Here is a 27250-nt window from a genome sequence, read left to right as displayed (position 1 = left end):
AACCAGTGGCGTGTCCAGAATCTGGGTGGTCAAGCGCCTGTGGGCGCTGCTCCGGCGCATACGCTTTCGCGTTTACTTGTGCCTTCCTGTACGGCTTGAACAAACCCACATAATACGCCGGCTAGGTGCACATCCGTTTCGGAAGGTTTCGCGTTACGCAAGGCCCCACTTAACCACAACTTTGAAAGGTCCGATAGACCGTGGACGGAGCTCCGTCTTAAAGACAACGGAAATTGCATGGGCAGGAAGGTTTTAAGAATTGAATAAAACCAGGCTTCCGGCCTCAAAGCTTTCAACGTTTCTTCTGCTTCTTCCGTCTGCATATTCTTTCTGCATGTCTTGGCGTTCAGCCATCGCATCGCGAACGTGTTGTCAGACACTTATTCTGGTAGACAGAAAGCTATCGACTTCTTCGCGCACAGTGAGAGGGCTGAGATTAGCTAGCCTTCGGCTATTCCCCCCACCAAGCCCCGAACCATGGGATGGCGACATCAGCGAGACTGCGAGGATAGATGAGCTTGTTTACGGAGAACGATGTGTAGCCGATAGACGCATTCGCTACATATTTCAGAGCAAACTCAGTAAGTGGCAGCCTGGTACCCCAGCGCGTCGGCGTCTCGGCGCTGTCGCTGCAAAGAACGGCTTCAATGACGCGATTAACGCGCTTTGTCTGACTATCAGTCTGCGGATGGTCCGCTGTTGATATATCCAGCTTTAGGACCTGCACCTTAAAAATCTTCGACAAAGAAATCCACCAATGAAGCGTGGATCTCTGTCAGAGACAATTGACTTTGGCAGTCCATACTGTTGAAAGACACGATCCACAAACAGCGTCGCTGTAAAGACACCGTCGATGGTGTCCAGCACCGCCGCAAGACAAACCATATTGCTCAAACGGTCCAACAAGACCACAAAACCCGTGTTGCCTGCCGAGTCCTTCGGCAGGCCAGACACAAAGGCTATACTCATGGAGAGCCAACATCCGAAAGGTATCGGAAAACTGGCCAGCGTCGCCGCCGCATTTGGAGAGGATTTTACCTCCTGACACGTTTCTCACGTGCGCTATGTGCTCGTCCATTTGTACAGCTTGGGTCACCAGTAGTGGAATTCACAGAGCTGTACCTCTTCTTACAACCAGAATGACCACTGAGTGGGGTAATAGAAGATACGGTATCTCAAATCTCATCATGAGAAACCATATTTCGTGGCATATTCGTTGAATCAGTGATATAATATAGCAACCGTTACTCAACAATATCGGTGTAACCGTGCGCGGAAACGCGCCGGCGATTTCCTGCCCGAGTTCTCAAACCCCTTGCTCCCGAGATCCTGTAGCAGCGCTACACACTTTGGAAACGGCCAGCCAACAGTGGCCTCGACCTAAGCGGGATCCGCTCGAAGACCACTCTTCCCGATGAAGCACCCTAGAAAGGGAATTTCTTCGGCACCGAAGATGCACATATCGGCATTATCATATAGCTTATTTGTATGCATGCACTCGAGCACCGCTCTTAAATGGACGATGTGGTTATTCTCATCATTTCTCTCGTGCTCAGCACAACTGTGGACGACGATGTCGTCAAAGTATGTCTGTGTATACGCCCGGTGGGACCTGAACAACTGCGTCACACGACAATTTAATGTTGCTGGTGCATTTGACAGCCCTTGGGGCATCAATATTCACTCGCGGAGCATGCCGCTCGGTGTACCCAACGCTGTCAGCGGAACATCACTCGCTCTCATGAATAATTGGTAATACCCATTAGCCAAGTCAATCGTACTGTACTTTGAATATCCAACCATGTTGTTCTGGAGAACAGCCTTCCTGGGAACTGGCGTTTGTGCCGGGATGATGGCAGCGTTTAGCTTTTTGTAAGCGTGGGCGATACGCCACTTGCCGTTCGTTTACTGACTAAAAACGTGGGTGTCAAATAGGAAAACTTACTCTCACGCACCATTTCTGCGCTGTGGTTTACACGGAAGAAGGTGTTAATAAAGTCATACTGCTCCTCGGGCATGGATCATTGACGTGTTACGCAGTATTGGCTCCCGGAACCAGGTCAAACTCATGACGACACCTCGGTCCGGAGGTAGGACCGACGGCAAGTCTTTGAAGACGATGTCTTGAATCTCCTTTACCAAAGGATCGTATAGATATGAGGGATTTTTATAATCGACAAACCACTTTGTGCGTTCAGCACCCTCTTGATGTCCTCCAGGATAGCTTCATTCAGAAGCGACAACGAGTTGATCTCCTTTTCCGGCCTGATAATGACTACTTCGGCAATGTCGACTGCCTTCAAGGCCTCGCCGAACGCTTCAAGGTACATCTCGTCCAGCTCCAGAAGAGTATCCACCGCGGGGATAGCCTCGAGGATGACGTCGTCGTCGTCCTACTTTGTCATACCGTTGACGAGGGTGTATAGCTGTGCGCTATTGTCTACGGTAGACACATCCTGGGATAGAGTGGACGCCCGGCGTCTTGTAGCTTGCATACAACGTTGCTGTCGCCTTTTACAGAGTTTTTACGTCTCGGCGAGACCAGTGTGACCACGCAATTAGCGTCGTCCAATATCCCCATTTTTTGCTCCAACGAAGCCTTGATGTCATTAACAACATCCGACGAAGAGCTGCTAGCTCCGCAGTCTTCTTCCAGTGGAAAAGTGCCACTTCAAGCGCATCTGATGGGCCTTGAGCAAGATACTTCGGATCTCGTCCGACCATGCCACGCATAAGATGCAGCGACTGTTTTGATGCTTGATCAGTGCTCAATAGCTTACTTGCCACTCCCCGATCAGCCTGGCCGAGACACCTTTGGCGTCGACAACTCGATACTCCGATCTCCAGCAAGTTGACCGTCCCGGTCCAGCGCCCTCGATAATAGCGTTTTTGCCCTCTAGCAGGGGTGGTTCATGACTCACCAAGGATCCACCAGAAGACGTGCGCGTAGCCCAAGGTCTTGGACCTCCAATCGATCCATGGCTCATGGTGGTTCAACCATGCGATACCAAGAATGAGGTCATACCTTAAACCCAAGTATAAGACTAAACAGCGTTCGACGCTATCAAAGTCAAGAAACTTGACACCGAGGTCCACAGGGACTTTGACGGGCACTGTGACATATACCCCGTTGCAAAAAACAGTGGCGAAATCACGCAACCGCGCTTTCGGCGCCTCAGCATACAGCTGACTTCCTTCCTTCTATTTAGAAGCGTCGAGCATAATATTCCGACGACTTGAAGTCGATAAGGATCTTCCATTGCTTCTCAGAGCCCTTCACGGTTGCTTTAAAGACCAGCAAGCCCGGCTTGCATACACGTTCAAAGCACGGAATTCGGGGCCGGGCCGTGGTGACCTCAACCTCTTGAGGCTCAACAGAGCCCATTTCTTCCCCAGCCCGGCGTCCCGCGCGCGTCTAAAGGCGTTTCCAAGCTATGACTATTCTCGGCTAGAACACCTACAGCAGAAGATGTAGGAATCGACTGCGTCCATGATGTCACTGTAGACGACATATAACTCCTCCTGACCCAACCCGCGCATGGTGAGCGTTAAGACCTTCCAGGGCAAGGATGGAAAAAATGTCCTGCTCTGCGAGATGGCCATGGCGTCCGCGACGCTCCAGACAAAACGACAACGCGTTGCGCTAGCTATCTCCAAGCTCGGGGGCCGAGCGCGAGAATGGGCACTGACAGTCGAAGCAGCATTTTTTTCTAAACAAAGGTAAAGCTGCAGCTCTTACGAGTGTTCTAGCCGCCCAACCAGGCATATCGCGTGCGATCGCGTTTCCTTGCCGCCCGACAGGGCGAGAATGAGTTGGTTGACTTTGTCCAAAAGTTGCATTCTCATTGCCGAAATGGCAGCCAATCCTCTCCCCGAGGCGGAAACAGTGACTGGCTTTATGGACAGCCTCCGCACTAGCTTGGCTAGAATGGATGTCTTCCGTGTGCGTCCGACTTGATTTGAAGAGGAATAGAATGCCGAATTTAACTTTAAGTCGGCACGACATGGTTGGAATACACATCCTAGCAGCTCGTCGAGTGGGCATGAGCCGATGGTCTCAGCTATACTGAGAAAGTGAAGACAGAGCTCCGAGCTGCCGAGCAACGTTCGAAAACCCGACGGTCTTTTGTCTGTGGAGACACTCGTCACCTTCGGATTATTGTCCCCTGCGCAAGGCGCGCCAGGGTTAATCGAATCGACTTCTTTCCTTTTACCAGTCTTCTGGTTTGTCGCGGGAAAACGACGACACCTAGTAGGCGCGCCTTCAGGCCCTTGCGAAGCGAGGTGTTGTACGCCCATGCAGATACGTACGCTTTCAAGCCCATCCTGCATCCCCTATAGCAAATAGGAGAGCTGCTACATCCACTCAGAGGGTCAGCCGTAACGACTCAGGTATAGACTGACTTCAAGACCTTCCAAGTGCAGCGGGACTACCGGAGCTCTTTCGCTTGGAGGAAGCTAAGCTAAGGTCGGTGACCTTCGTTCTATACTTAGAACTCGTACAAGTGTAGCGGATCGCAATTCGCTTACTCCAAGATTCACCACAACCTTAATCCAAGGCAAATAAACTCATCCGTTCAAAGTGTAAACTGCATTTTTTGGTTTATTTGCGGCAAAGCCGGTTATATCTTAGTATATAGGTTTTTCTTATCAAATAGTAAACCTAATTAAAATGCATAATCCAGCCACTCACTGACTTCTTGTTAAGGTGCAGCCAAACTATTGTGTGATTACACCGTCCTGTGTAACCCGCACCTTTGTATGGTTGTGCGACTGACCCTTTCATACTAGGGTACGTGTAACCCCGTCACAAGTAAAGTATCAGTCTAATGAAATTAAACCTTTACATTCGTACTCTTGAATAGCAGAGATACGTGGATAGATAGTTGCGGCAGAGGCGCTTGATTCCTCTCTGTTTGAGGCATCTATCCCAATCTCGGTGCGCTTGCAGTAGCGGACACTTTGAGTCAAAGCTGTCTCTGCGCAACGTGAACTACAACCTTGTTGAAGCTGAAGTCGTTAAAAGCCCCATAAGATTGTCATTTGAACAGCAAGCAGATTATGCGTAAATGTGATGGACGCTCCTGGCTGCACAAAATCTTTATGTAACGATATGAAGCGTACGTCAAAGAAGTCCAGTGCGGGTAATTAATTTTGTTCCACAGAGGGACGCGCATAAATTTTTTTTCACAGTTTATCTGCAGCATATAAATTTCAATTACACTGTGGAGAACATGGTACATCTGGCTGATGATTTGTTGAAATTGCATGCCAGCTCGTACAACCATGAGTGGGGAAAATTCAATCGGACCAGCCGATCAATAGTGATTTTCTGAGATGTAGCGATATATACTAAGCAGATGGGCGGATACCGTCTGTGACGTAGAAGACTATCTATCTACTCATAAAATTTCATTGAATTTTTTGATACCAAACTTTGTCCCAAAGTTTGGTAACACAGACCAAAAATGGATAATGCGTAAAATTTACCGCGATAAGAACAGTCCTGAGAGTATTATTGTCGCATCACGTTGATAAACGAAAATAGAGGTTTACCCCGGTCACAAGTTTAGTGACACGTTATAGGCGCTCTTTCACGAACTTAGTGATAAGTTGGCTGTATTGACCTTAATTGCTGCTATTCAATTTAAATGTATCTTGTGCAGCTGACATATGATATACTGTACTGTGTAGACATCCTTAACGGGTTGTCTATACCGCGTACGACTTCTCCGGATACGCTTGCAGCACACTAGGTGGTCCGAACGTGCAATTTCCCGGCTGATAGCTGCGAACATGCGTTCGAAGTTGTGCCACGGTACAACATGGAAAGCACCATGAGCTGAGGCAGTCCGTCAGTGCATTGCCGGGGAGATGAAAGCGCTTGCGCGTCGTGGTACGAAGATGACAGATGAAGCCAAGCAGCAACATGTAAAGACTGAGCATAATCATGACGAAAGTGCCATCAGCCACTTCGTCGTGATTTTGATGCGTTCCGTTGTTGAGTTCATTGACTGAGTGGTAAGTTTCTTTTGCAATGGCCCAAACGAGAATTCCCATAGTAAGCACTAATGATGCGAACACCAGTAGGCTAAGCATCATTTTGTATGGCGCGACGCCCAAGCGTGTCGCTAGCTGGGCCAGTGCTACACAAGGACAAAAAGTGACCATACAGCAATTTGGTACCAGGTTGTCAAAGTAATCGAAAAGACCAGCAGCCCACGCCCCCGTTGGAACTCCGTCGCCGGCGATGTATTCCGGTCCACGTGGTGTGTCCATCTCCGAGGCAATTGCCGGCAAGGGCGAAATTTCCGTCCTAGTCGCTTGAAGTGATGCCACCTCAGCAGGCGTCATCATGTTCGTGAATTGCGCTCGAGTCGATCGAGGGTCTATCTCCATCTTGATTGATGAAAGGACGAAAAAGTGAAAAGAGAGAAAATTTGAAAGTGTCGCTCACCAATCAAACATGATTTTGGTATATGATGCGGTGCATTGACCTGGAAAAGATTGTGTACCAGATCCTAAAACTTCATCGTAATTTTTTGGCAGAGGCTCGTATGTCTTTGCATGAAGAGTACCAGGATGTGGCGAATTCTGAGTTTTTATCTTACACCTCTTTTTGTTGAACTGTGAATCTGATGACGTCTTATCTAAGAATATAGGCAGCTTCGTCTCCACATTGTCAAATCTTATATATTTTATTATAACTAAAAGTAATTGATCTACGGCACATACAACGCCAACCTTTATCTCGTGAGCAATTTAATGCTTGCGATCACTGTCTTCGTTTTCGTCCATGTGTTGTGACGCCGCGCTGCCTTCTAAGTTAGTCGTAGAGGAAGCAAAGTCAGGGGCAAGATTCACATGGGCATGGGCTTCGTGGCTGTTGGATAGAATGAACGCATCGACTGGTGTTAATTCAGAGGTTCCAGTGGCCCCGTTGTCAAAAATACTATCGTTCAATGCCATGCGAACTGGTGGTTTACGCTTGTAAGTATAGCCAATAAACTTATTATAAGTCAGAGGTTTGCCATCCGGACCTAGAGCCTGCAGCGGCTCATTTCCATTCATCTGGCCTGCTTCATGAGCCAATCCACTACTACCATTCATGCCATTGATTGGCGGAGAGGGAACTTGTCCTGTTGCCGATGCCTCATATGACATTAACGTTGGTAATTCGCATGGCTCAGAAAATTCGTCAAAGTTTGATGTGACCTGACGTATAAGCTCTTGATATTGTGTCCCGCCCTGTTCCGGATTATTAGTCTGCAGCTGCTTTAAAACGCGATCAAATTGCGGACCGCCTCCAGGTGGAATATATGGCGCTTGAATGGAACGAAGTGTGGACCAATCAACTCCACTAAACCACGGATGCCGCATGATGTCTTCCACAGAGCCAGTTCCTAGACGGTTTTCGGCATTGCAAATAAGCCGACGAACAAAATCTATGCACTGCGGACTGAGTCGAGCAACGGCTTCCGAAGGAAATCCAAATGATTGCTTCCAATTGACAATCTTGCGACACGTCTGTACAGGCTCGTCTGCGTAAAATGGAGGGTACCCTACCAGACATTCGTACAGTATGACACCCATGGACCACCAATCACACTCCTTACCGTATCCTCTTTGAGCCAGCACTTCGGGGGCAATGTAATCGGGAGTACCCACAGTACTAAAAGCCACTTGTCTATTGCGAGAAAAAGGTTTACTTCGGGTGGCATCCACACTATTGCCACCAGCTCCTGCCAATTGCTCGGAATTCATCGCATGTTGAGAGACAGGTAACAGATCGACACGCGAGTCCATCTTCTTGCACAATCCCAAGTCAGTGAGCTTCAAATGTCCATAAGCGTCCAATAAAACGTTATCCGGTTTCATATCGCGATGAATATAGCCCAGATCATGCACAGACTGGATGGCTAGTACCATCTCCGCGGCATAAAATCGCGTAGTAACTTCATCCAGCGTATCTTCCTTCATCAATAAACCCATCAGGTCTCCACCAGGTAAATACTCCATCACCATGTAAAGTCGGTGGTCATCTTGAAATGAATAGTGTAAGGTGACTAGCCACTTATTGTCTTGATCCGCACTGGCCAAAATATCACGCTCGGCCCTGACATGACCGACTTGATTCTTCAGCACCATTGCGCTCTTTTCAAGCGACTTGAGCGCGAAGATCTCGCCAGTGTCTCTCTTGCGAACTAGACGGACCTCTCCAAATGCACCACGTCCAATCACAGCAAGAGGTTGAAAATCTCCGACTGCTAAACGCTTTCGCTGGTGGCGCAAACTCTGCAGCTCCTTAGATCGGAGCTCTTGGCGATACTGCTCCTTTTTGCGTTCAGTAAGACGCAACGCTTCCATCTGCTGTTCCAAAGTGTTGCGCCGCTCACGACTTTCCTCGCGTTCACGTTTCATAGCCGCGTACTTTTGCTCCAAATAGGCTTTCGTGGCCTTGGCCTTTTCTCGCGTCGAGTTTGAGATCATGCGCGGAAGAATTCAGTCTATTTATTTTGACTACCTCACGTCAAGCATTTCATGTGGATTGGCTGGAAAAGAAGCGTACTAAAAATACTGACTTATATATATATATAAATTACAGCCAATGGAAATTGACAAAGCCAAATTTCAAGGACTTACGAATCTGATGTGCGCTTATCGTTTTCAATGCAAGATTTCGTCATGGGTTATAGCAATGAAGTATACAGAAGGTAAATCGAGCACCAAACGCGTTTGACCACTTGAATTAGGTGTACATGTTCCGACTGCTTGCAAGCATGGTTTTGATCACGACTATACCAACTGAGATAAAATTCCTTAAGCGAAGTGCAACAGGTCACCGAGCACTTTGCGCAGCGGGAGCTTTGTTATTCGTAGCCCGCGTAAATAAACGCACACATATAAAATTCATGCGCTCTTAGAAGGAACGGAACCAAACGCCTCGTAGATAGTTAAAATTAATAGTTGATCCGCTATACATGTCTTCAGGATTAATGCTAATTATACAGATTCTAAACATGTTCGTTTTGCTATTTATACTATCTCTCTTGCTTCCATGATCTTCAAAATATTTCTGGCTCAATTCGATCTTTGCAAAAATACAAGGTGTAACTTAAATTTGGTACAGTACAATTGCACTAGTTGTGTAAATTACAGAAGATTACAGCACTTGCAGTTTTTCTTGTGAAGGAAGCATCCATACGGCATTGCACCCTGTGATGTGAAGTATTGTATCGAAGTTGTCGTATGTGTTGAAGATCGAGCTGCTACATAATCAGCTGCGTTCTCGTAAGGGATATATCACGCGTTTCTCTGCAAATCACACGGTGCACGTTGACTTTGAGCTACTGGCGCAGCTTAAATTCGTCGATTTTTATTGTGAAGGCTGGCAAGCTCGACCCAGCAAGCAGCGGGGCTGCCTTAGCTCTTTGCTTGGAAAAGGCTTACTTAACGTCACCGACCTTTAGTTCTACACTAGGACCAATACAAGTGTAGGGGATCGCAATCCGCCACCTCCAAGAGTACCCAAAACCTTGATATAAGGCAAATGTACCCTTCCGTTCAAAATTAAAGCTGTATTTATCTGTTTTATTTTTGCGGCAAAGCCGTCTATATCTTAAACCTTAGGTAGCAAGATCTAATTAATGTGCACAATTACGGGCAGTCCCACCACGTTGTGGCTTCTAGTACCTGTGTAGCCACACCATTGTGTATTTACACCAACTTGTTTAATTCACAACTTTGTACGGTGACACCATCTTAAGTGACCAACCCTTTCATACTAGGGTACGTGCAATTCCGTTAAATAGCTTGCTCTACTGGAGGCAAGAAGCGCACCGACTCTTGTCCAAATTATCCCGTCGACAATACGGTTAGAATCTGCTGAAATTATTTCCGCGCTGGTGTGGAGCGCTTACGTGTCTACGCGTGCGGGATTTTTTAAGCTCACAGAGAAAAAAACAGGTGCCAAAAAGTCAATCTGCCAGCGCAAAGTCAATTTTAGGTTTTAACATCTCGAAATTACCGCCTGTGTCTAAGGCAGCAGAGGCTGGACTAATTCGCTTTGGGTACCGGCCGCTTGAAGCTGTGTTTGCCTACTAAGCTAGAAAATCAGATCACATCATCCGCCTGAAGGCTTAACATGTCAGATTCACTCAAAGAGGGCAATCAACTAGAACTTCGTGTCATGATTGACCTTGCGAAGTACAAATCACGAAACAAACGTCAAGGTAAAAAACAATTACTTCTGGTTACTGCTGTTAACAGCTCTGCTTGTCTTGAGAGGACGGGCATAATAGCTACCTGCCAGGGGCACCCTCTCACAAACTTGGCCTCTAGTTACAGATAGACAGCGCGCTATGACGGGAAATCCTGCCGTTTTACCAAGTTGGTAATGGCCGTGGGTATGCTAGGCCGTGGGCAACCATAGAAATCGCGCAAATTTGCCGAGGTTAAATCTTAAATCCCATCAGTCTAACAATGAAGGATATTTCCTCTACTGCGTCAGATACTGGCAACAGCCCCGGTGTACCCGCTGGGCCATCAAACGCTCGATCTAAAGGGGTCATCCTTTCGAGCATGACCGACAGAGGTCACTACTCCTACGCCAAGTTCGCATGTTCATATGGAAAGAAGCTTTGGTTTCTTCCGTTAGTCTTGGCGTGAGCCCAGAATTGAGAAAAACCAGATCTCGAATTTATATTCGTGGCTTCGACATCGCACTACCAAGCTACGACACACCAACAGTTCAGAACCTGTGGAGTAGAGTCGTTTAGCTACAAAGGGCGGTCGAGACTATGGAGCAGAGAGTTGCTTTGCTACAGAGGGTGGTCGAGATGTTGTTTCGTCTGCAATATATCTCTCAGCGTTCGACTGATTCGTAACAACAGGATTTCTTAAGCCTGCATAGAACACAGGATGTGGTCAGATTCTCGAAATGATATCAAGTGTATAACTCAATTCTTTCTTTGCTACGAATACGATCCAATGCAGCGCGATTGCATGTATACCGTAGACATTGCCTGTGTCGGTAGTTCTATTAAATTGATATACCACTTTGCCTCATAACATAATCATGTGTTACGCCTGCCGCTGGCATCTACGTGTTGCTTCTGTGTAGCAAACGATGTTATAGGTGTTCGGCAATAGACAGGACGTGAATCTGTGACCATCAGCAAACTGATCATGAGATGGAATGCATTAATTGCACTGTGGAGAATATCTTTCAGGTCACTTGCGCGGATAGAACACATGTGTTAGAGCTGCTCATTGAGTTTGTATTTAAGAATGCAGAATATGTCTCTCCAGGTCCAATCCCATTTTGCATTAATGTTTGCTAATTCTTGGATTTTATGACACCACCGGTCTTGACGGGAGAGTGGTTGGCTACTAAAATGAACATGCTGATATTAGCTCAGCGACAGTTTGTATCAAAAATAGCAACGTTCGCAACGTGCACGACACTACGGATGAGCGACAGGACAAATCCGCGGTAAAGCGCAGATGCATGTTCGATAGAATGGCTACCATCAAGCCATGTATGCAAAACACTTGTCGAGGATCAGCTTGGATGGCCCTCTTCGTTTACATTATGGTTGATAACAATTAGATAAGCCACAAAGACTGATATGCCGATATTGCCAAATGAGTACTTTGGAAGACTGGAAACAAGGACTATAATGATGATCTTCTCGCACTCTAACAAAACCGGCAGGTAGGACATAGGCGCCTACGCATGCGACGAGAGTCTAGCCGCTGACACTTTTCACACGCACACGCATATGTGCTTACCTCACAGAGCGGGACGTCTACTCTCTTCCGAGATGGCCACTTAAAGGTGAATCATGTGCCGCGAATAGTGAGGTAATCACACCAAGTGGCAGTTTCTTATATAATCTCACGAGTCATAGCATTGAGGTCTTCATCGTTCAAGCTTAACTACACACTGAGTGTCATGTGGGTCATTGCGGGAATACAGCGGGCGCTAGTATAAGGCATGTGGGTACAGGTGCACCTGCGAGATTTGGTTGAGCGATACCTGAGTTCTCGATACCTGAGTTCTCAATCCATGGTCCCCCACGTCTAGGCCAACGAAACACATATTGCGCCTGGCCTTTTCATTGTACGTATCGCGTAATCAATTGGCAACGTCCTCAATATGAGAAGCGACAGTTGTAGCCAGGGCAGCAGCAAAAGCATTTCCGCTACCACATTATACCGACACAGCTTATACTTGAACTTTCAAGAGAATTTTCGACTAAGAAGGATAACCATCTTGCCATTCTTTGTGAAAGATACTTCATCACGTTGATGTCCTTGCCATGAAAAGAATCTGTTGGTGATGAAGTATCTCTTATTCACCGCTTTGTGATAGCAAGACTCAAATGCGCTCACGCGATCATGCTTATCAGCACCGACCTGGGGTCAAGCACAGCTTACTGCAATGTCTAAAGCGCCAGAGAGTGAAGACAAGGTATGATCAACCTGGAAGAGACAGAATTGGGGATACATATGCAGTTAATTTCACAGCATCGTAGGTCAACCCTTCTGTGACACTCTTCACCGCTTAAAATCATTTTTAAGAAGTCTGAAGGGGGGTCATTTTATGAAATCATACTTTGCGCTGTATATGCAAGGGTGGACCGGTCCAGGCCGCGTAATTGAAGCTCTTTCGAGACTGAAGCACTGGCCGATCTCCACTAGCCTTTGTCTATGCGGGATCTGCCGCGGACCATATTTCCCAGTATCTTATGGAAGAAGGTGGATTTGATTGGCGCACTTCTTTATATCGGCAAAAAGCATATTTAAGTACATATAATCGAGTATTGCACGCAAGTGTTTAATGTGGTTTTGCACGACAAACTTTAATTGTATCGCCGAAATTATGACTTGCGTAGCCATGATGTGGCCTTTGTAACTGTGTCAGCAAAGGATTAAGTGTCGCTCAAAAATAAGACAGTTCCTGTGGCATGGCAAGCCACTCGCTCAACATTCTGGTCAGAGCGATTACCGCAGTAATAAGGATATCGCTGCCTTTCACTAGCAGATGATAATAAGCATGAACTAGGTCAATGAGAGCGGACAAAGTGCAATTAACCGTGCTAATTCTTTTCTACGAATAAACACTTGCACCGAAATCGAGTCTGCGTTTAGCTTATCTTAAGCACGCACAATTCATCACTTGTTGTTAGCCTTTCTGACGCAGGATGTTTGCACCGAGTAGGAAATTTTTTTCATATCCATCGAGTCCACTTTGTGCGTTTCACGAAAGGAAGCGTCAATGATGTCCCACAACTTTTTTGGAAGTAGCCCTTACAAAATTCTTTGTGGCGGAATATTTGCTCCCGGGAAGCGAGTCAATTCCAGGTAGGAATTTCCAAAGCTGGGATTACACGCGTTGTGGTCTCTTCGCATCACGTCGAAAAACTCTTTTGACATCAAATGAAAATTTTGTATAAGATCCTTCAAGCTACCTGTCCCGCTACTCGTACTCAGAACTGTGCAAATTCCCAATGATATAATTAATTCATAAAGAATGATAAATTTTCAGCTCTTTTGAGCCGATTGGAAAATTATGGTGACTTCATGGTCTTACACTTTTTTGCACATATCCTCGAGGGGGAAATTTCTTCACCTTTATACGAGCTTCTACCAGTGATAAAGAGAAAAGACTTACAACCCCCTAGGATACCCCGGTCACTTAATTAAGAGTGAAACATCTTTTCACCGCAAAGCCATAAACCTTTACTACTGTGTTATGGGCTGCACACGATGGGCTCACCACACAATAGTGCTGACTCAGCGGTGACGTCACATCGTGATAAGGTGAGTCATCCTTTGCAGCTTAAAACTGAACCTTCTACTCGCGACTTACAGCGGCTCAACAACTACATTGATGATTGTACAGTCCAATCGCTTCCGCTCCTCACTGACCCTAACAAAGTAAGACAACATCTCAGACCACCCTTCAACGATCATGTTGAGGATCACGACACATAGTCGCTCTAATCCGTCTTTCCAAAGATACACTACGGAGACCGCGATATACAATCGCCCCAGTTATCTTACCTAGAGACCACAACTCGCCGTCGCTTCAACCTTCCGAGCTCTGCCCGAGACGCCCAGCAATATTGCTGCTATAAATATTGTCAAAACCATGTCCACCACGGAAGCTATCACAGCTTCGCGCCCGGGCCAAAACTAGAACAAGTGAACTCATGACTTGTTTATGCGCCACCATACAGAAGGGCGTAACACCTATCGTTTTCAGATGCCCGTCGACCCCATGGCTGGTGAAGTTTCAGCCACGCCGTATCTTAAATGAGATTGTATTCGAGATTAAGGTTCAAAGCGAGACAACACTACACGCTGGCAAAGTTCTCAACCTTTACTTGAAGGTAACCCTTAGAAGAGCTAAGACTCACGCAAGGCGAAGGTGTTTCAATTCCACAGATCAAATACATGTAAGGACCGCGGAGCTGCTCAGCAGCTGAGAGATCTCTATCTGGACTCAGTATGGTTGAGGTCCGTCGCCATCAACGAGATCATAAAGCGTTACTTCCAGTACATCATACGAAGCTTGTACTCCACGCTCAATATGTCACCATCGCTTCATAGAGATAGGTAAGATGGACGCGAAAATCTCGATCCGAGCCGCACCTGCTTGGAGGTCTTTCACGAAAATAGGAATCGCTACCGCATTCAGAGAGGGCTTGCGCGATGGCGGTAAGAGTGTAAAGCATGCTCGTTATAGACCGCGATTTCCTGCCTTCCTTGATGTGCGGACAAGAACTTTGAGTGCGCACGACATGCATGTCTAGCTGGTGCGTACATCCGCAGCATATATCACAGTAAATCCTTCCACGGCGGACACGTTTCTCTTACCGAGGGAGTGCACATTTGTGCCCATTCGTGTGCGTGGCCTCCTAGCTTGGAGATCGCAAGCGTTACGCGCTGTTGCTCCGTATAGTCATGGTTGATTTCATGGTTATCTCAATTCACCTAGTCCAGAGTATACATTTTTCCCGCCCCGTCCTCAAACGCCTGGATACTCAACATCAGCGACCTCACTGTGGGTACCATCCATTCTCACACCGTCGCTTTGTTGAAGCACTCGAGGATGTGTCTCATCATGTATTTCTTTGGATCAAGGCTTGCTCTATGCAACATACATAGCAACCCGCTGCAGCAAATGTGGGCAAAGATTTCTACCGACCCGCTCAAAGGGATTTTTCGCAAGTACTAAATAAGCCAAAGAGTTTGATTTTATGTGTCGCTGAAGCCCAAATTTGATGCGTGTCCTGGTATGCTAACTTTTGTAAAGTTTATTTTTATATAATTTCAGTAATGTGCCTTATGTTTTGCATGACTTTATTTCAACCAATGTGCCTATCTCTGCTTCCAGCTACTGGATATATGAAGAGCGAGAGAGGCAATAAAAGCGAAAGCCTTCAATGCGAGCGTTTGTGCGGCGCAAGATAAAGTATATATTGTGGCAAACGATAGCGAAGAGTTTACAGAATTGTGATAGAAGTGGATAAAAGAACAGGGTGTTCAAATATCTCAAGCTTTTGGTCACACGATAGTGCAGGCTTGCTTCTTCTTGGCTTGACAATTCAACAAGAATAGACACAATTCACTTACTTTGATTGTGTGAGAGAGATGACAATGTGAAGTTCGAAGTCGCACTTGGTTGACTGTGCGTGTGATCATTTTGGGTACGAAATTAAATTGCAACCTCCTCATATCTGTTAATTTTTATTTGAATCAGCTCGGAAAATCCTTAATCTATCTACCTCTTCTTAACGACAAAGCCTGATCGTGAAAGATGTGGCAAATAGACGCGAAGAGACAGAGGTGCACAGCAAGATAAGGGTCGCACGTCAAGAAGTCATCCCTGGATTGGCAATCACATTACCTAAGCAGAAAGTTACCAGAACCCGTAAAAGCTTCACAACTAGCAACAATAGTCAATTAAACTTAAAATAATATAGAGAGATCTGAGGTGAAAGACAGGCAACCAAAAATCCATCCATGTATGGGACCACCTTTACAATTGGCAGAATTTTTTATTATCAATTCACACTTTTAAAGTGACAAAACGGTATTTGGGTTAAAAATTTACCACAAAAATATGAAGCGAGAAAAATGTAGCTATGAAGAAATCCGCTCGATGGTGGCATGCATAAAGTACTGGTTCTTACATGACGACACAACACGAGTTGGTCTTTTTGGCCTGTTTGTAAAAAACCTTAGATTGACTGCTGAGATCTTGTGACTTAGACACAAGGTCGTCCAGCTTCTCACCACGCTCCAGCACATTGTCAATTGTCTTGGACAGCACAGCTGTAGTCTCGTCGAGTTCTTTCTGAATAGCTGATATCTTGTCAGCTTTGGACGGATCCTGATACTCGGCCAGAGCCGTTGTCAATGGTGCAAAATCCTTCGGTTTACCAGTCTGCGTCTTCCAACTGCCACTTTGAAAGCAAACACGCTATTATCTCAAGGATTTATCAAAGTAGCCATTTCAAGTTACCTTGTGGACTTGTCGAGCTCATCCATAAGCTTATTTAGAAGTGCAAACGCGACACGTGGGGGATATTCCTGGTCACACACCACTATTCCAGCCAACTTGTCGCGACGCACGTACACATGGCAATTATATTCCTCGTGTTGTACTGATTGGCGCTGCCCAGGCTCCGTACGTTTAATAAACGTACGACTGAAAAAATTGATCATTTCCCGAACGCTGTGATGCAGAAATTTATGACATTAATCTTCATTAGCTCGACCTCTTTCTTTACTAATCAGCATCACAAACCCTGGGCGCTGAAAGTAGCCAAAAGACGATACTTCAAAACTTGCTGAGAGAATCATCGGGTCCTGACCCTGCTCCTCCTGACGAAGCAGCTCTGTCAACACGTACAATCAAACTTGTCAGACTATTATTGAAACAAAGTCTATAGCAATACTATTGAAGCAAACCTATGGCAACGATCTTCATGACAAAGTAACGAAAGCGACGGAAACGAGTAGACCAGGAATAATTGAGTAAAAAATAATGAGCTAATCGCGGGAGCCGGCGGTTTCGACTGTGTGCGTTGATTTGTCGCTTGCTTTCTCTATCGTGTTCTGGCCGGGGCAGTCACTGAAATGAAATCATTGTTGGCGCGTGTGGATTGGATGAAACTGATAATCTGAATACGAAAAGTATAATACTTTTGAGATGAGCGGCCGACCGTATGCCCGCAACCCGAATGCACCTTACTCAGGTCCGAGAGACTTGGAAGCGATTCTTCCACATACGTTTCGTCTTGCAATGCCTTTGCGTTTGCGCAATGCAAGAAGTGAAGCTATTCGAAGGTGCATCACGTCCAAAATTGATAGAGATGAATGTAGGGCACTAGTAACTGTGAATTTTATGGAATAGAGCAATTCGCCGTCGCTGTATGCAAAAAAATTGGCGCAAAATGATCAGCATGCGTCATCAAAGACACACTCATGATTCCACGACCGAAAACAATGTAAAAGATATCAAAATTGAGGATCAGCAGCAGGTTGAGACCAACACTACAGACACTACAGAAGATCAAGAAGATGCTGTGACAATTGCAAAGAGACAAGTGCAAGAACTTGAAACGAAGCTTAAGGCGCTGACCGAACAAAAGCACGCCAAATTTCAATTGCTTAAGGAAATTCTTATTGAGGAAGCAAAATCGAAGGCAACATGAGATTTTGTCGCTCTTATGACTGCAATCGCTGATGATCGGTAAGCATGTTTCGATTCTTGTATTTTGATACATTAACTCATAATGGGTTACTAGAGGGAGATGTTGGATAAGATGCTGTGCGGTGAATTTTAGAAACAATCCAGAGTTATCCCATCATTAACGATGAATGCTTGTAATGAGTGGTAATTTTTGTCACGGTGGGGTTTATGTAAGCAATATGATAATTAATATACGCTATCGATGAATTCAGCAACACCCACTCCCAGCATTATGAAACCGAGAAGCATAACTGCACACAGAAAAAAACGATGTAGCCATGTCCAATAAGTACGTGGTTCATCACGGAAAAGCCGCAAATGAAAGAATGCAGGCAGAATAAACGCCAGTAACGAGCAGCACGTAGAGCCGATAAAGGAGATAAAACGTCCGAAATCTGCCAAGTATACGAGTAAGCAATTTTTTAAAAACGATCACAACTTCATTGATACTGACGGACCTGGTATTGCGGCAGCGATCACTGCAGTAATTAGCACAATCCCAGCCCGTAAAATAATGCTCTTTTTGTGCATACTTTGTGCATCTTCAAATTTGTTACCACCTAATAGTAATGGCTGCAGCACCTCAAAGACTGGGAATAACATCACGGGATAAGTGAAAAAGAGCCCTAAGCATAGAAACATCTTGACAAGTGTGACCAAGCCACCACTCCCTTCAACATTGAGCGTAATTACTGCATCCGTTTCGTCGCCGAACGCAAGGTAACCGCATACACCAAATGTAGCGTACAGCGATGTAATTATTACAATAGTACACACCAAAATGGGCTGAAAATTCTCTTTGTATCGCATCGAGTTTTCCAGTGGTAGCACCATTCCAACGCCTTCAAAGCAGTAACTCGCCACGCCGAAAAAGAAAGGAACAGCAGATAGTACGCCTATTGGCTCTACGTAGTCTTGATTCAGATTCATATAGCTCAAATCAATTGTAAGCACCACCAGAAGACCAAGAATACACATAAAATCGGCAAGCAGCGCCACATAAGCCAATTCTCTCATGTGCCTTAACAGCGAAAATATAACAAGGGGTGGGACACACACTACAATGATCAAGTATTTTGACACATTCAGGAACTTGTTTGCGTTGAACGCGATGAAAATCAAATCTGAGCAAAAGACAGCAATATTATTAGATATCAACAGTTGTCATTAGGATTTAATTTCTTTGGATTTCGTACAAGCGGTACAGAAACCTGTCTGCGAGATCACGAGAGCCGTATTGACAATAATAGCGCCAATGTGACCAATGGCAAAGTATCCGATGTCGCCGTACTTGGACACCATGTTGCCCTGCTGCTTGAGTTTGTACTTGCATTGAACCACGAGCATCATAGCGTATGTGCTCAATGCAGCTACTCCAACTAGAGTCACCAAGCCCAGCTAGTACATTAGCGATACATATTCGTGTTAATAACGATGCTGTTGCTAGACAACGCCAATGATAATTGCCGAATCGCACCAAAATACCGCACTTGCGAAATGCATAGGGTAGCCCCAAAACTCCTGAGCCAAGAAAAGCGATACAAGTGTTGATAAAAGTCTTCAAGTCGCTGTTGATCAATGAGAAGATCACCTGTCAATATATGCAACCCCTCTTCATACATGCACCAAGTACCTACGAGGAAAGATGCAGCGCTGCATTTGCATGCTGATGCTGCGCCGGTGTCTCGAGTCGCTTTTGCATCGAGTCGCACATGTCATTTTCGATGGCTCCCAACTGAACACTAAGGCTAGTGGTAGAGGACCACGTCTCAGCCTGACTGTCAAGATTCTCTTGGCCTGTAGGCTCGTTCTGCGTCGGCGAGGAATCCATTCTTTGACTGAATACGAATTTCGTTATGACAAAACTCTATAATAAAAGATCCTCATGAGGCCGATTTTCCCTCTACAACTTTATATCGAAGAGGCGTAGAATTGGTCACAATTAAACGATTCTGGTATAAGATTCGATCTGCAAAGACAGTCACTGCGCTCCTGTAGACGCTTCCATAATCTCGCACCCGCAATTTTTCATTTGGTCGACTGAGACCGTATTTTCATTTATCCGCTTTATTTCAAATCGCCGATTTTGTTTACGAAATCTTACAACGGATTTGGTGCGTCACTGATACAGTTACAGCCTTATGGATTTGCACTGGATATATGACGCGCTACTATACTCAAGTAATTTGGGCCATGCCATTAAGATTATTTCGACAATGGTCGCCATACGATATCTCCAGTCTGTAGGTATGTAGGCTCAATGCCAAATCAATAAATTCTGCAATGACAGCAATGACATCGCCGGCATATTAGAACAGGCAAATTGTTGTTTAGTATGGTGCAATGAACGACGATGCAGGATCAGCAGAACTATTATTGGTCATCATGACAATTGAGTCGTCGTTCGCAAGGCAGCTCAAGTCTTTGTAAATGCATAGAATTGGTACCCAAATTTGTAGGTGAAAAACAGATATGAGCAAAATATATTTAAAACTCTAAGAGTCAATATACCATAAAAATTTCGACCATCATCGTTTTTATATTGGCGTGACACGATGATGTTATAAAATATCTTTTGACTACGTTCCTTCAGGTGACCAAACTGGCTCCTATTGTTGTCGAGGAAGAATTTTAAAACATGCAGGCTGACGGCTAGCAGCAAGATCTTACAAAGTCGGATGGAATGTGATGTAGTAGGGAGTAAAGTTTTTTGTTAGAACGTAATTTTGTCAGAATTGGTTGAAACTGGAGGTGGTGGATGGGGTGTGCAGTCAGGATCACAGAAGCCAGGGACTAAACCTTGGGAATAGCTTTGACAAGCCAAGTAAGAGCAAACTGTAAAGAGCTCAAGGCAAGGACTCGAATAATTAACAGATAGGAAAGAATCGCGCCGACTGGCGTAGCTGTGAAAGTGATTCTGCGGGTCTCGTTGGGCCAACAATACCAAGGGGCGTTTCGTTTCTATCTAACTTCGAGCGTCAGTGCTTATGCCGTTTACACGTATTGAGTATTGATGGAGGCAGTGAATACATATCATTGAATTTGTCTTGTACGTGATTTCCAGGTAACCCAGACAGTGGCACGGTTCTCCATTATGGTGTCGGTATGATCTACCCCAATCATGGTGTCAGCGTCATCCTCCACCTACTCCACCATCGCATCATCCTCCGCATCCTCCGCCACATCATCCTCCGCCACGTGTTTGCATCATCCAGCGCAGCTTCAGTACATGTCACCGCTGGTTTGGCTTAAGAGTTGTATTTCGTGCATGTTTTGTGTTTTGGTGTTCGTGGACCATATACCCGTTCCACATAAGTCCCTTGGACTCAGAGCCATGCTCCAAAGTATCGACATGACACTATTATGAAGTATCATGCTTAGTACCTCTTGCTAACTTAAAATAAAAAGTCAAGGCTATTTGTGACCATCGCATTGGTTGCATAACTCTGTACCTATACATCGGCGCAAGCCCAAGGCTCCTTCAGTAAAGCCTGGGGTTAGCGAAGATACTTGATTTGGAAATAAGCACATCTACGCTAAACGCAAGGATGGCGATCACTTTGCCATTCCAAGAGTGACATATGTTTTAATTGTAGTCAGACTAACAAAGACTAAACATATCTGATAATCAGATTATCTGACTATCTGATTATCGTAAACTCTAAGCCTGCTCGGATCTCTGCTTCATTATATACTCATTTGTAGTGGGTATGAAGCTAAATTTATCGCAAAATCTTGTAGCTCGGATAACTGAAAATTTCAGCAAAGGGTAAGCACGAAATAGGAGAGGAATTCGTATCAACTTTGACAACCTGTCGAGCAATTGGAGCTCGTCGGATGGTAGATCGACAGTTTGATTAGCTACTACTATATGCAAGGGTAACTTGCATTGAGATACATAAACACTTTTATACAAGAAGCCACTGGAATTTCTCTAACTCTTATGATATAAACCAACATGTATCCAATCCATATCTACAGCAACAGCTTTTTGGAGATCCTACCTTAACTCTATTGGTTGTTTTCAAACCTTTTTAAAATGCGATCAATCTCTTCAGCCATTTCACTAGCAGTTGGCCGATTTTTAGGATCATTGTCCCAACCCCTGACGATCAATTCTTGCATTTCCAGCGGATAGTCACTCATCGCTTCCACTGGTGGTCGTGCACCATACGGTACTTTCTCATAAACAGTTTCTCGCTCCCAATAAACAAATGGCTTCTCACGCGCGCGCAGTGTCCACAGCACTATTGATAAGCTGTAGATATCTAACTTTTCATCAAGTTTGCGACGACTGTACTCCTCGGGAGATCGCCACTTGCCTTTGGCGACTGATGTACGAAATGTGCAGTTTTCGTTTGTTGGAGTGCCATTTACCAGACGTGGTCCAGAATACTTAACACGGTTAAAGTCATTTAGTCGCAATGTACCGTTGGCATCTATCAAAAATTGACGCGCTTGTAGGTCTGTATGCACGAAAGGGCCACCCGGTGCATTATGTAGTTGAGCGACACCTCGGGCAGCATCCCTTGCAAGTTCAAGAGCCCGATGAACAGAAACTGGTTCCTCTGACTCGAACAATAGCGTGTCCAGCTGGTAAGGGATATACTCAACTACGACAGTTGTCTTGCACCACCCGACGAGCCCCACAATATTCGGCTCATTGCGTATCGAAAAAATGGACGCACACTCCTCAATATGGCGAGGAATGATATCCGCACGATTAAGCAAATGCTTCTTGACACGTTTTACAGCCACGTCTCGTCCTACAGCAAAATCAATGAGAATTTATGCACTAATCAGAACATGAGGTAGATAGTATCACATCACCGTTCCACTTCGATTTAAACACCTCCCGCCAAAAGCCTTTGCCCAAAAATTCACCTTCTTCTAGCTGATTGATATTAGTGCAATTGAGCTCCAGCTCTTCCGGCTTAAATCGTGCCACCGCTGCTGAAAAATCACAACCGTCCTGTGTCAAAGAGTAGATGAGGTGATAACTGAGTCATATCATATTGTATCAAAATGATCGCCGTACGTCTCTCTCGTATGCACTCGGATGCAGCCATCTGGTACCATCGGTGTCATTGGACGCATCATTTGAATGATTGTCAAGCACTTCGTCGCTGTCGCCACGTGTAGCCTCATGACGCAGTGATGACATTCTTGATTGAATCATAAACGTGATGCTCGTCACGTTCCAGAAAAAGTAGGAAAGGACGGGAAGACCAATGAGAAGTTTAGCAAGGATCGGTAAATGCCGCTTCCATGACGAGCGTACACCGTGTAAGCGGACAGGAGGCATCCTGAATTGTTACAAGTAAATGTTTGAAGACATTTCGAGTTGCAAATTTACTTGGGTATTTATTCGAATATTTATCACCAACTTACGACCCTTTCAAGCATGATTATTACATTGAAGAAAACCTCACAAATGTCAGTAAAACGCTACTAATTACCCAAAACAGCATTCTACTTGAAGCTGTTGCAATGAAAGTCGCGCGCTCCGATCAGTTCTGGAAGTATAGTCATGTGCCTGTGGGTCTGTCACGGCTTTTGCTTGAACGCGAAGTGCGAGGAAACTCTAGTGTTATTAATTCTGCCTGTCAAGGTCATGGCAGTCTCGTTCGCCGCCTTCAGTGCGAGGCTGTGCTTGATGGGCACGAAGGATGCGTAAATACACTTCAATGGAACGAAAGTGGTCAATTATTAGCATCTGGATCAGACGATCATAAGGTAATTATATGGAGATATAACCAACATAAGCAACAGCAGGTGATCGAGTCAGGTCACAGGCTTAATATCTTTGCCGTATGTTTCGTTCCGGGCACTGATGACAACGTCTTAGCGTCAGGAGCCATGGATAATGATGTTCGTATCCATTATGCTCCATTCCGTGAAGATTGCTCGAAAGTATTTCGTGTTCATCGAAATCGAGTGAAAGACATTGGGACGTCTTGGGCAGTGCCCAAAGTGTTTTGGACCGCAGCAGAGGATGGATTGGTGTATCAATTTGATCTACGTGCGTTACCTAAAACAAGTGGACGATGTGAAGTTCCCGATACTTCCGGAGTTCTCATAAATTTGGGAAAAGATCGAAATGGTCGAGAATTGAGAGGAATGGGCATTACGGTGCATCCATTGGACCCTACTAAAGTCGTTTTAGCCTGTGGCGACTTTTACACACGAATGTATGATCGACGCATGTTAAGAGTACAACAGCATATTTCAACGGCTAAAAATGCTGGAGCTACAAACCCTATAGAAGTCTTCGCACCACCACATTTACACTTGGATACTTATTGTGATAACAAGGCGCAGCGATTGCATGATAAATGCCATGGAACGAGCATTCAATTTAGCAGTGACGGATCCGAAATTTTGGCGAATTATCATAACGACCATATTTACCTATTTAGAGTTAGGTCAAATGAGACAGTAGTCTTTACAACAGATAACAAGAGCGAGCCCCATATCCGACCGCTTGCTTGGCTGAATGGTTCGCACATGGATGAACCATTTTTGCCGCTGGATTTGCATTTGGAAGGAGTGCAAATGCTACATGATCAAGGACGAGAGGCATTAAAAACAAATGAGTATACACGAGCTCTTAAGTCGCTGAATTTGGCGTGTGGTGCACTTGGCATGATCGAAATGACTGCGACACAACGGAAAGAACTGCATCATGACTGCGCGAAGGCTTATCTTGGGCGGTCATGGAATGCTGATACTTATTTAGCTGCTGTCCAGTGCAAAAAGGCTTTAGAGCTTGATCCATATGATCGCGAGGTGGAGTTGACGTATATTAAAGCACTTAGTGCAGGAAATAGGAAGCCACAAGCCAAGTGGCAGGCACGACGATACAAACAGAAGTACCCAGATCATGAAGCGGATGTAAATTCAATTATGGACGGGCTCGCATCAGCTGACCAAGGTGGAAACCGAACTATTCGTTTGCTCCAGTCAATGGATGAAGACAATTCAAGTGATAATGAGGAGGATGGTTCTAACGAGATCCAAGACGGGACTGATGAGGACAATTTACCCGATGATGATGATGGTTTCTGGGAGGGCGGATTGGTGTGTAGCACACCCGTGAATTGTGACGCTCTTCGACGCTATATTGGATATTGCAATGTGCAAACCGACATAAAAGAAGCGGTATTTTTTGGTAAGAATGATGCTTACATCATTGCGGGAAGTGATGACGGCCGGGCGCTAGTGTGGGATAAATTTACTGGAGAGTTGGTGAACGCTATCAAAGCGGATGCAGATATTGTAAATTGTATACAGCCTCATCCATTTGATGCTTGTCTGGCAACGAGTGGTATTGAAAACGTGATTCGACTCTGGAGTCCTATCAGCAGCAAAGAGAACACTCCAACGGAAAGTGAATTGGCGGACATCATTTCGAGAAACCAAAGCCAAATGAATGATATTGGGACTTCGTTTGAGGGTGCAATGCGAAATATGGTACGCCTGGTTTTTCAATCTGGCGGTGAAGACCATCAGGCTATTCAAGAGTGCGCAACCAGTTAAGAGCGCAAGTGTGATATTTTTTATAGCTGCGTAGTCACTTGTTATTATTAGTAGCGAAAAGCGACAATGACTCGTAGAATTGGCTTGGTTGTGTGGTGACGACAATATTTACTGCTTTTTGGAAGATACGTCGGCGAATCTATGAAAGAAAAGCTATGAAGAACTATAGCTCAAGGCCAAAACTCATTAATATATGCTTATATCGTGCAGTTTCTCTTCGTTACTACTTCGTCGTACGATACGTTTCACTTTCAAGTCGTATTTCCGCTTGAAAGAGTAAAAGTATTTTGTCAATGAACATTGTTGCAATTAATCATGTTCGCTGAAGTTGGTTTTCTATTTTTTCTATAGATTTCAGCTTCAAACCTGTCAGATCAAGACATGTGGAATGTAACTTATTTTAAGGCCATTTATAATATGATGGTCCAACCATCGACTTTCGCAGGAACAAATGAAGCCGTTATTGTGACAGTTTAAAGAAACGTCTCGGTTGATGACAACAATGATTCCACAATATAGCACAACAAACTAAGCTTGGCTACCCGTCGTAATCAATTTGCACAATGATGTTATCATATGCTCAACTAGCACAAGCATATAAAATGTGGGTTTTCGACCTGATATAAGGAAGATTGCCGAAGTTTGCATCAATTTCTCATAATGTTTACAAGAGACAAAATTACGAAGGACTCTTTCGTCATTGAATGTAGGAGGTTCACTTTAAATAGATATTGGTAGTAACTTCTGCACGCTGGTCCATATATACCTGTTATTACAGCTGCAGTTAGTGATTCACTTTGCCAAAAAGGTGTCTCTTTCGGCAAACTTCTATCGCTGTCACTTGGCAAATTACACGTTTCGTCCTCACCCTATTATCAGCCGCAAAAAAGCTCGTAGCATTCAATGGACCCGCCAGCTCGAGTCTTAAGAAAAGATTTTCAATTCTGTGGCTTGCACAACTCCTCCATTGATGTTAGCAGGTGCATCCGTTAATAAGGGTTTTATTGAGTACTGATTGAAGTTGCGAGTAATCCCGGTATTCATTGGTTTTTTAAATGTGGTTATATATTAAGGCTAGAAGTGCATATGAACAGCATGACTAGGTGCATTATGGACTAGCACTTTGCGTTCGGCATCATCAACTAGCTCGTAAAAGATGTTATCGAAATCACTCCACACGACAACAACGCCCTGTTGATGATTAATCAAGGCATACTTTAACAATTCTGTTCTATTTTAGTATAGCAAAGAGCAACAGTAATACTTGCCTTGCTTGACCTTGCAATCACGCGTCTCGCTAAGAAGCATTTTGTAACGGGGTACTTACCGTGTTATTGTCATGTTCTTAGACCTCACAGATGTGGGCGCTGCAAAAAAGCGGATTACATCATCGGTGCCCAGACGGCTGGTTGAAAATGAAGAACAGTAGATAAAAGCACTCTTCTAGCCCAAAGTCGGTGGAACTCATCCAAGCTGAAGAAAAAGAGAGAGATTGCATAAGTGCTGAGCAGTATCGCGGTACCACATCTGCAGTAACACCAGATATTTACGGGCTGCATTTTTCATTTCATTCTTGTAGATGGTTTTAAATGGTCGAGCGCCCGCACCGGGCTGACCAGGACCCCTCGCGAGAGTACGCGGCTTCGCTGAAAGCACATTCCAAGCCATAGACAACCGGGCACCGCACACCGCGCCCGCCATGGGCGAGGGATATCCTCGTCGAGAGTTTGGGGGAAGTCAACTACGAGTCGGATACTGCTTTCCTGGGTTGGGAAGAAGAGGAGGGCGAGGTGCGCTAATGGCGCGGAGTGAGCACTGGTCGAATTCTTGTGGACACCGTGTCCGTTTCCCGACCTCTCGTCTTCCGGGGGGAAGCGGCATTATCACTAATCACCTTGACGAGGCAAAGGAGCAGCAGTTGGAAACTGCTCACAGGGCGGC

General features: G+C 45.2%; 8 protein-coding genes across 8 annotated transcripts; 2 read left to right on the top strand and 6 right to left on the bottom strand.

The window, feature by feature from the left end:
- Positions 1-5712: 5712 nt before the first annotated feature.
- Positions 5713-6399, bottom strand: PHALS_05578 (Uncharacterised protein family Cys-rich; the record flags this gene model as incomplete). The annotated part of the gene is made up of 1 exon (XM_024719145.1): positions 5713-6399. The coding sequence occupies one exon, from the start codon at positions 6397-6399 to the stop codon at positions 5713-5715; it is 687 nt and encodes a 228-aa protein (XP_024584473.1).
- A 363-nt stretch (positions 6400-6762) lies between these two features.
- PHALS_05577 (agc ndr protein kinase) lies at positions 6763-7380 on the bottom strand (the record flags this gene model as incomplete). Its single annotated transcript, XM_024719144.1, has 1 exon — positions 6763-7380. The coding sequence occupies one exon, from the start codon at positions 7378-7380 to the stop codon at positions 6763-6765; it is 618 nt and encodes a 205-aa protein (XP_024584472.1).
- A 686-nt stretch (positions 7381-8066) lies between these two features.
- Positions 8067-8490, bottom strand: PHALS_05576 (agc ndr protein kinase; the record flags this gene model as incomplete). Its single annotated transcript, XM_024719143.1, has 2 exons — positions 8067-8081; positions 8146-8490. 2 exons carry the CDS (start codon positions 8488-8490, stop codon positions 8067-8069), a joined length of 360 nt encoding a protein of 119 aa, XP_024584471.1.
- Positions 8491-16201: 7711 nt separating this feature from the next.
- PHALS_05575 (synaptobrevin-like protein) lies at positions 16202-17005 on the bottom strand (the record flags this gene model as incomplete). Its single annotated transcript, XM_024719142.1, has 4 exons — positions 16202-16478; positions 16538-16750; positions 16823-16913; positions 16987-17005. The coding sequence occupies 4 exons, from the start codon at positions 17003-17005 to the stop codon at positions 16202-16204; spliced, it is 600 nt and encodes a 199-aa protein (XP_024584470.1).
- Positions 17006-17227: 222 nt separating this feature from the next.
- Positions 17228-17732, top strand: PHALS_05574 (uncharacterized protein; the record flags this gene model as incomplete). Its single annotated transcript, XM_024719141.1, has 2 exons — positions 17228-17364; positions 17432-17732. The coding sequence occupies 2 exons, from the start codon at positions 17228-17230 to the stop codon at positions 17730-17732; spliced, it is 438 nt and encodes a 145-aa protein (XP_024584469.1).
- A 224-nt stretch (positions 17733-17956) lies between these two features.
- PHALS_05573 (amino acid auxin permease family) lies at positions 17957-19601 on the bottom strand (the record flags this gene model as incomplete). Its single annotated transcript, XM_024719140.1, has 5 exons — positions 17957-18165; positions 18229-18894; positions 18967-19168; positions 19248-19338; positions 19408-19601. The coding sequence occupies 5 exons, from the start codon at positions 19599-19601 to the stop codon at positions 17957-17959; spliced, it is 1362 nt and encodes a 453-aa protein (XP_024584468.1).
- Positions 19602-21781: 2180 nt separating this feature from the next.
- Positions 21782-23075, bottom strand: PHALS_05572 (tkl protein kinase; the record flags this gene model as incomplete). The annotated part of the gene is made up of 3 exons (XM_024719139.1): positions 21782-22536; positions 22601-22742; positions 22809-23075. The coding sequence occupies 3 exons, from the start codon at positions 23073-23075 to the stop codon at positions 21782-21784; spliced, it is 1164 nt and encodes a 387-aa protein (XP_024584467.1).
- A 185-nt stretch (positions 23076-23260) lies between these two features.
- Positions 23261-25309, top strand: PHALS_05571 (WD40 repeat protein; the record flags this gene model as incomplete). Its single annotated transcript, XM_024719138.1, has 1 exon — positions 23261-25309. The coding sequence occupies one exon, from the start codon at positions 23261-23263 to the stop codon at positions 25307-25309; it is 2049 nt and encodes a 682-aa protein (XP_024584466.1).
- Between the last annotated feature and the right edge of the window lie 1941 nt (positions 25310-27250).

This window comes from Plasmopara halstedii (assembly GCF_900000015.1).
Source record: "Plasmopara halstedii genome assembly, contig: Scaffold_2904, whole genome shotgun sequence".
Taxonomy (NCBI): Eukaryota; Oomycota; class Peronosporomycetes; order Peronosporales; family Peronosporaceae; genus Plasmopara; species Plasmopara halstedii.
The sequence above is the reverse complement of the archived record's forward strand: the minus strand, read 5'-3'. Positions and strand labels throughout refer to the sequence as shown.